General features: G+C 31.9%; 2 protein-coding genes across 2 annotated transcripts; one reads left to right on the forward strand and one right to left on the reverse strand.

Annotated features, from left to right (window-relative positions):
- Positions 1-1,303: 1,303 nt before the first annotated feature.
- On the reverse strand, positions 1,304-2,410 carry LOC133303048 (uncharacterized). Its single transcript, XM_061502891.1, has one exon. It carries the CDS (start codon positions 2,408-2,410, stop codon positions 1,304-1,306), a length of 1,107 nt encoding a protein of 368 aa, XP_061358875.1.
- Positions 2,411-2,554: 144 nt separating this feature from the next.
- Positions 2,555-4,567, forward strand: LOC133303049 (uncharacterized). Its single transcript, XM_061502892.1, has 4 exons — positions 2,555-3,184; positions 3,452-3,601; positions 3,683-4,027; positions 4,472-4,567. The coding sequence occupies exons 1-4, from the start codon at positions 2,555-2,557 to the stop codon at positions 4,565-4,567; spliced, it is 1,221 nt and encodes a 406-aa protein (XP_061358876.1).
- Positions 4,568-10,002: the final 5,435 nt, after the last annotated feature.

Genomic DNA, 10,002 nt, shown 5'->3' on the forward strand with positions numbered 1-10,002 from the left:
TTGTGTTTTAAAAGGATATAAGTTGTATTTTTTTACTCTATGTATTCATGGTAGTACATAGATATAACATGAAAAGTTATTTTTTTATCTCTTCTCAGTCATATTAATATATATATTTTTTTTATATTATAACCATATGGATTATAAAGTAAAAAGTTAAAAGGATACATCTTATATCTTTCTTTCTTTTTTGATAACATACATCTTATATCTTTAAAAGTACCCAGACTAAACCCTTCAACTGTTTATATTCTAATCAAAACATCCGCTTCCTTCGTATTAAAAAAAAAAAAAAAAAAAACATCTGCTTCCATCAAGGACAACACACCACATATGAATAATGTACTTCAAGCTGACAATGAAAGTAGTTGACTCTTAGAAAAGACCACACTTGGTCTTTTTTCTCTCATGGATTCTTTTTGTTTTTACAACTCAAATCTCCCATACGAAGGGGACCCATAACTCCAAAGCAAAAAGACTCTTCTTATTATTAGAAAACGATGGCATAAAAAAGGGTGATTTCTTTTACCAGAATTCGTCCATATAAATAGGCATAGTTACATAAGTAAGTTACAATAGATAAAGATATGTCTATATACCAAAAAAAAAAAAAAAAAAAAGATATGCCTACAGCTAATACTATGATGTACGATCGATAAAACCGAATCTACTCAAAACAAGGCTGGTTGAATATATTTGTTACTAGATATAAGATCAAATCTTGATTTTTTTTCCATCTCTAATATTTGTTCCTCTCTGTTTTTTAGTTTCATTTGTTTTGAAAATTGCTAAAGCTGCTTACCAAACAAAAAGAATAAAATAAAATAAATTTGACTGGATTCTCAACTCAAAAATATCACCAGAGAACCTTTCATCGACACAAAAAGGTTGGATTCTCAACTTGACATATGGGAACCAGTTAACTGGTTTGACTGCAATATGCAGAGCCACACCTAAATTATTAACAATTTAGGCTTTGGTAAATCCAAGTAATCTTATTAACAAAAAAATAAAATAAAAATAAAATCCAAGTAATCCGATACAAGTTTCAAGTATTGGCAGATTAGTAAATATAAATAAGCATTGTCTTATGTTAAAAAGGATAATAATCTCATCTGCATCCTCCTCTATGAATCTCTTATCTCTTAATAACGAAATATTGCATAATTGGATAGATGTTTGATCATAAAACAAATCCTTAATCTAACAACATAAAAACACAAAACAGAGTTTTCATTCCACAAAACACCAGTAAATGAATAAAAAATTAAAAAGGGCACCAATTCCAGGCGAGACAAAAGTCTTACATAGCTTTACTGGGATAAGCAGAAGTGCATAATGCCGAAGTAGTGTTATCTTCACTGAGATAAGCGCTAGCCATAACATAATCAGGAAAAGTTGAAGCACCAGTTCCACATGGTCGAAGAGTGTTAGAGTAAGAAGTGAAACAAACTCTGGTTTCCCATTCATGCTCGCATATCTCTCTCAATCTCCAAGAATTTTGACCACTCAAATCAAATCCATAAACATTTTTCTTGGTGGCAAATATCAAACAATCACCATTCATGATTGTAAACCCTTGAACACTTGGATCTTCCTCCTTCAACCCCATAGCTTTCAACCTTCTTTTCAAAATCTTTCTCCATAAATTTGACTCGTAGTCCACCGAAACCCATATGGTAAACACAAATTTCATGTATCTCACCAAACAAATAGAATGATCCAAACTTCTCACCTTCCCCCATTCAAAAATACCCATATCGCAACTTTCATGATTAGAACCTTTTCTTGCATCATTGGGGAGCCTAAACATTCTTGATTGACAACTCTCAAAATTGTATGCCATTATATATGGCCTAAAATAACGACTTCTCCTGTCAATATAATCAAAACTATTTGATATAAAGTGGAGAGAGCTATGAAGATACACAGGCATCTCAAGTCTCATGCTTCTACTACCAACGAAAAAACTCCTCTCCATTGCTTGCCATACACCTTCCTTTGGAAAATACACTTTTAAATCAAGATATGATGACCATTCAGGGGGTTTGTCAATCAAGAATATCCTATAGTCATCAAAATCAAGATCTTTATTAATGCACTCAAAAAATAAATTGATATCAGCATCAGGAGTTTCATGCACACCTGCTGGGGTAGGAATGGGAAGCCACGTTTGTGATACAAGATTGCAAATAAACAACTCAACCGGGCTCTTTGTTGTGCTTCTACACAGAACCAACCCATTACTTGATGCAAGGATTCTTGCTGATTTTCCTAAGAATGTGAGAAAATTCTTAAGCACTCCAGAAGATAACTCCTGTTGAGGTAATGGGTGGATTTCAATTCTGTCATTGTACCTCTGGATTGTGTCTGGCTGAACAATGAAGCAAGTATCATCCTTTAGCAACATATTTTGTGCTTGCTGCATGCAAAATAAAGTTTCTCCAGAAAAGTCTAAGAAGGAGATGCAGATGCAATTGGCCAAGCAGCCATGCTGATCAATTCAATCTTGGATACTCACTCTGGCCCCTTAACAAGTTGCAAGATTCGACACATGGATGAGAGCTGTGCAAGCGGGGAAGCTGTGGGGTGGATGAGGAAGCTATTGGAGCAGAAACGGGTGAGAGAGCTTTCCATGGAACGCGAATCCCCTTTTAATGCATTTCGTATACAAAATGGACAACGTAGACTGGAAGAACATGGAATGATTCTCGATTTGCCTTTCGATATTTTTTCAGGTTTTGAGGTGCTTCAATTGAAGAATTATTACCTTAATACTTCACCCTCTGTTGATGTTCCTCAAACTTTAAAAACCCTAACATTTATTAAGGTGAATTTGCCGCCAGTGGATTTGCAAGGGATTCTCTCCAACTGTTCATCTCTTGAAAATCTAACTCTTGACTGTTGTGGTTTCAGAAAAGAGGTTAAGATCAACTGTCCAAGTCTCAAATTTTTTAAAATTTGTAGAATGACTGTGAATGAGATTGTGATTTCTGCTGCTAACCTTGATGTCATAGAGTTCGATACCATTGTTTCTAACCCTCAAAGACTGGATTTAAAGGCTCCAAAACTTAAGGTTCTCCGTTGTTACAATGATTTCAAATTTGAAAGGCGTTATTATTTTGAATCTGGGAAAAAGCTTTTGACCTCAATGGAGCTTCTAGAAGCTTGCCGTGATATTCAAGTGAGTATTTATTCTCCACCAGTCTATACTTCACTAATTGGTTAGGACTGTGTCGTGGTTGTGTCTAGTTTTATCCTGTGTGCATTTGCTTGCAATTGAGATGTTGTGACTGTGTCACGTTATGTTATCTACAATTTAAACCTCATGATGTACTTGTTTGATTTAGAAGTTTGTGTAGACATATGCTTCATACCTCCGTTTTAAGTTGATTATTTATAGACATATTCTACAATTTAAGTTGTTTATTTTTTTTATTTTTTTTTGCAGAGTCCTCAGAGTTCAAGCATCGCCAATGTATTTGAGAATCTGGTTACTCTCTCCATTGAATTAGATTTGAACAATGTCAGAAATGTCATATCTCTCTCTTATTATCTTAGATCTTGCCCTCATTTGCAGAATCTCGAAATAAACAATAAGGTACACTTACGATTACTTTAGTGAAATGCTTGTAATTTTCCTTTTATATTTAGTGACACGTACAGTTTTATCCTGCTACAGGTTAGGAATGAGTCAATGGATCACTACAGTAGTGTGTTTAATGATAATGGAGATGATTGGCTGCTATTCCATAAGCATTTCTTTTGGCAGAGAAGGGTGCATTTTGAATGTATTAATCACCAATTGAAGACCATTTGCATAAGGGGTTATACAGGTAAAAAACTTGAAGTTGAATTTGTTAAGTGCATAATAACTACTGCTGAAAAGATGGAGAGGATCACAATTTGCTTTGTTGATGATTGCTCATGGGCACAAGCCACTGCTACTTTCTGTTTGTTGGCATTTCCGAGGGCCTCTAGAAAATTGTCAATCATTCTGAAACCTGGGATTGAGTACATTACAAAAGTAGGTGCGAGCTTTAAAAAGTGGATCTCAACTCGAAAACTATACTAATGGTCTGTATTTTCATTGTAATTTCATGGTTCTAAACATTGCAATTTTCAACTCTAATATTTGTTAAATTACAAAATAAAAGTATTGTTTATTTCTTGTTTGGTATCCTGAGATTTTCATATATTTTCATTGATTATATTTATGCGTATTACTTGTTGCAAATAGTCTACAACCATATACGAAAGATTATTTTGAATGGGTTTGGTACAGGTACATCAATGATGCACGACGATTTTGGATCTGAGACGTAAACATTACACAAAAAAACCGTTAAAATGGAGAATGAAATCCAAAAGACTCATTTGGTGAACTGATCATAGCCTCCTCAGAGGTTATACACCACATCAAAGTGAAGGGGTGTGTTTGCTTCCACATAAACTTCCTTCTCTTTATAAGGATGTTGCTAATTCTTATAGAATTGTGAATTGGAAGCGTAGTGATGATCATCCACAAGTGGAAGCAATGAAGAGCAAACGAAATATTAAGGAGTAGTATATGAGTGATGCGTATGTGACAATTAGTGGGGGTCATATTTTGAAACGGTACAATGCTAGGAGGAAATGTAGCATGTTATTAACACCTTCCTTATTTACAAATTTGTATTCAAAAGCATGGGGCTGTTTTATTTCTGGTTTAGGCCAAAATTAATTCGTTATTTATCACTCCGAATTTTTCTTTCATATGCCTTATTAGTTATTTTTTAATTGCACTTTTTGAATTACTCTCAATTAGGTAATTTTTTAAATTAAAATTAATCAATTACATTTTCTACTATATATTCAGATATAATGACAGACAATTTAAGAAATTGTAATTATATGCTAATTAACTGGGTGTGTAAATTGATAATTAAAAATTCTAAATACACTTCTTAAATTTTGAATGTAAATGTATTTAACGTATATGTGTGATAGATAAGATACAATAAGACAACGCCATTTAAATACGAATAAACAAATAAAAATATTAATGTTTGTCTTGACTAGCAATTAGCGAATAACTTTAAAGTTTAGTTCAAAAATAAAATAAAACCAGGTTGCGTATGAATAAAAAATTAAGCTTGTTAGAATATAGCCTCATCCGATCGATGGAAATCAAGTATGCTCTGAATTTATTAGGCCACCTCTTTTTATATGCAGGTCTTTATAATAACTTTTTTTTAATAATGAAAAAACATTGTAAAAAAGGTATTGATGCACCCAAGCTGTTAACTTGGATTGAACTTTTCTATAATTTATTTCATAATTTAGGAATTTTCATAATTATGAATTATTTCTTTTTTTGTTATTTTTAAATTATGTTTGAGTGTGAAATGGTTGTGCGTTATCTTCTTTGATTGCGTATGGTTATAGTTATTTACTTTTTTGTTATTTTATTTTTTCTATTTAAGGCTTGTAGAACCCTATTATTATCAGGTCGTTTTTGGTTAAATAAAATGTTTAGCCAATTGGTTATTGCTTCGGCATTATTTGATAATTAGAGCTCTGGTTGTCACATAAACAGCTGAACAGAACAATGACGGTCGAGCTCGAGCTTGAGCTCGTAGAAAACGAGGTCAAGGCGACAGTGCGGCGGTAGAGGGTGTGGTAACACCTTTAACAACGACGACTGATGACCACACATCTACGGTATAAATGCTGATTTTCCTAAGAATGTGAGAAAATTCTTAGGCACTCCAGAAGATAACTCTTGTTGAGGTAATGGGTGGATTTCAATTCTGTCATTGTACCTCTGGATTGTGTCTGGCTGAACAATGAAGCAAGTATCATCCTTTAGCAACATATTTTGTGCTTGCTGCATGCAAAATAAAGTTTCTTCAGAAAAGTCTAAGAAGGAGGTGCAAATAGACTTCAATTTGCAAACTGATTTTGCGGGAAGCCATTAGAATATGTCAAACACTTCATCCTCACACAATGATGCCATAACTAAATCTAGAGACAAATGATAGGATGAATAATAGAAGAGCCCCAAATTTGAGGTTCAACACCAGTGGTTATTACTTTTGTTGCCACTATATGAGCATTAGAAGGTTATACGAAACTTGGCCTTCAAGTTATTAGGGAGTAGGATTATTTTGTTATCATGAATCCTCCCGAAACTTGTTCTTCAAGAAAATCTTAATATGTTTTAATTAAATCGTTTGAATATTTTCCAAAATTAGTTCCATTATTATCCTTTTGATGATTTATTTCCTTTTCTATAGTGATAATTACATAACAAATATGACTATCCTATTTTAAAATAGGATCAACTAATTTTTTTTCTTCAGAAAATCTGAAAACAATCATATAGACCATTGCAGTTTAAAATACCAATTTAAAATACCAATAGATAACAATAGTTTACCACCACAAAATCTAAGCCAAGGGGACGGTTATTATTAGATACTATTTTTTTTATACTCTACTTTCTCTTAGTTGTTACTTGTCATTTTGCACGTACCCCCACTCTCGCGCTATGTCAGCGTATTGATTTTATGGAAAATATAAATTTTTTATAATATAATTTTTACAATAAAATAATTTTTGCACAAAAATAAACAAGTAAAAATGTAAGAATTTTTTTAATTATTTTTTCAATAATCCTTGAAAAGTTGGTTCTATGTTAAATCTTTAAAGTTCTCAATTTTATTGTACCTTGGAATTATGATTTTTATTATTAAGTAATACTTATAGTAAAGATTCTTATTATTCAATAAAAATTTTAATACAGATGAAAAATTTAATGGTTTAATTTTTTTAATGAAAATCAATTAAACAAGATTTTGTATAACCATATCAACTTTTTTCGATAACAAATCAAATGATGTTGATATTTTACATAATTTTTCATAATTTATTTTTTTTAATACTTTTAACATTAAGTATATAAAGGCATTCAAAACTATAAAAGCTATTCTATGTTCCTATTATTAATTTGTATAATCTATTTATAATTTTAGAGTAGGGTTATATTGACAAATTTTTATTTTTTTACAAACTTACAAACAACATTATATCTGACCGATAATATTATACCCAAGAGTGTCTTACCAGTCAGATATAGTGTAGTTTGTAAACAAAAAAATTATAAATATAATCTTCCCCATAATTTTATAGTTGGTAAATATAAGTTGCTGATTAATTAAATTATAAAAATTAGAAACATAAAATCCTATTAATGTTTTTAAATTCATATGAGACTGTATAAAATTTAATTAAATCATAAAGATTTACAAAATAAGTTACCTATTTATAAAGCCTCAAAAAAAAAATATCGAGTTCATTATTTGTTATTTTTTTAAAATAAAAAAAAATAATTAAAAGAATCTGGATTCTCTCTATGTTTAATTTTAACATGACTAAGTCATATGAATTTTAATCATTCAATAACAGGTCAACGGTCAACAATTAATTTAAAAATTTCTTCTTTTTCGTTTTATATATCTTGTCAATAAAATTATTTTTACCTTTTGACACACACACATATATATATATTATTTAATTTTAATTTTAATTTTATCTTTATTTTATCTTTATTTTTATTTTATTTCTTTTTTTTATCTTCTTTTCACTTTTATCTTTTTTTCAATCCCTTCGTATCTTTCATTTGGATTCATCTACCACTGATTCAAATTAGTTTGAGATAAATGTATTGTTAATGTTGATATATCATATTGAATGGTTGAGATTCATCACATCACATGATCAAGTTAAAATTAGATATAAGATGTTCCATTTTTAATAAGGCTTATCCATTAATATTAGTTATTAGATAAATAATATTTTTTTTAACATTTCGGACTATTGGATTCAAATTTAGATGATTCAATCGATGTAATCTCATATTTTAATATAAGTTTATCTCTTATATTATTTAAATTTGACAGAAATGTATTTTTAAGTATTGAATTTTATATATATATATATATATATATATATATATATATATATATAGACAAATTGATTTCTGCAGCCGCTGCACATACAACAAGTCAGGATACGGAACCGGATCTTATTTTTATTTTTATTTTTTAAACATTGGAACCCATTTTTTTGTGTTAGCTGCAGATAGTAGTTCTCTATAGCGGCTGCAGAAAAAGTATCCCCATATATATATATATATATATATATATATATATATGGGGCAGGTTCCTTTGACATCGGTGTCAAATTTAAAATTTGACACCTCATCTGAAAGCCGTTAGATCAAAAAAGATCAACAACTCTGATTTGTAAACATGTGACACCGTTAATCTTTTTTGATCTAATAGTTTTTAGATTAAGTGTCAAATTTTAAATTTGACACCGGTGTCGTATATATATATCCTGACAGTTATGCTGAACGGGTAACACGATTACATTGTCTTTACTTCAATTGAAACTCCTCATTGCTAACCACGTGTATGGTAGGTACAAGTATATCTAACACACCCTTAGTTACATGTCATCACAATATCTACTTGGTACTTTATTTACCTTTCTAGTTCTCTATTTCTTTTTTCTTTTCTTTTTTGTATAAATTCTAGTTCTCTTTTTTGCTATACAAGCAGCGTCTTCCTCTTGATCTATTGTGCAGTTACTTTCTGCTTCTAGATTCTGATTTAGTTCCTAGTCTTGGTCCATAACAACACCCCCACAATGACAAGCTACATTGCCCTCAAGGTTGAAGGATGAATTGCCGAAATCGCTCTAAGTTCACCCAAATGATTACCTCTTTAGGCCTACCTGCCCAAAGGACTTGGACTTATTGTTGGCCATCTGACAGTGAGTGTTGTAGGAGAATCCGGTTGGGTTCCAACACTAGATGGTTGAGCGTAAATAGGTTAGGTTAGGTGTAAAGAACCTTGGGATACACCATTCAAAAACTAGCTCAAAGGGTGAGAGTGGCCAAAGCCTTTATAAACTCCACATTAGTTGCACATACGACCAATGTGAGACTATATATCTTAACACGCCCCCTTATACGAGAGCCAATTGGGCTAGAAGCGTGGATATTGCAAAGGCTCTATTTTTTATTTACCTTTTTGTGCTTTTATTTTAATTCCACTTTAAAGCGGGGGACGATGAGGATTGAACTTGTGACCTTATAGTCACTCAAGCTCTGATACCATGTAAAGAACCTTGGGATACACTGTAACACCCCGTATATATCCGGTAATGTTACCATACTATCGTATTAAGCTGCGCTTAATTTAAAAATGCAGAATATCTTTTTCTTTTCAATTATGATGTCATTATCATTACCAACTTGCTTATTAATCAATTAATAAAACATCGTCTGTATGTAATTGCAATAAAACAGCTAACTGAAATACCTCATAATATAGATAATAAAAGTGTGTCTCTAGAAATCACAGAACAACCACAAGTAGGCCGGACCAACTAGCAGGTTATACAACTCCAATCTAAAAGTACTAGCATAAAGTGTCATGGACAATCCCCATGCTCACTCAAATAAGGCAACACGCCCAACATCAGTCTCATCAACAACATAATCATAAATAGTGGAAAACATAAACAACATCCAAATCCAGTCATGGCAGCAATACAGCATAATATCATCAACTAAGCTCTGGCCTCCTGCCGCCACAGGCATCAGTCACAATACTACCTGAACCTGAAATAAGTATTCCTCAAACGTGGGGTGAGATCTCTAAACAAGAAATCTCAGTAAGACAAGGGGTCCTTAAGGATCTTCCACCCCAAGCTCACTTACATGTGCAATATAAGTTTAAAAGCAGTTCATCAATATCATTTCTAAAACAGTGCAATGCAGCAGATAATCATGTCATGTGTGTCAATTCTATTCTACTGGCCAGAGAAATGCAGGATTTATATACGCCAAATACCCACACATAGTGCAAGACGCCACTTGCATTCACCCCGGATCACCATATCGTATGACGCCACATACTCAGGCTTACCGTCAAGATGAAACAACACATG

This window comes from Gastrolobium bilobum, unplaced genomic scaffold (genome assembly GCF_033153095.1).
Source record: "Gastrolobium bilobum isolate Gb01-03AN ecotype WA unplaced genomic scaffold, APGP_CSIRO_Gbil_v1 utg3880, whole genome shotgun sequence".
NCBI lineage: Eukaryota > Viridiplantae > Streptophyta > Magnoliopsida > Fabales > Fabaceae > Gastrolobium > Gastrolobium bilobum.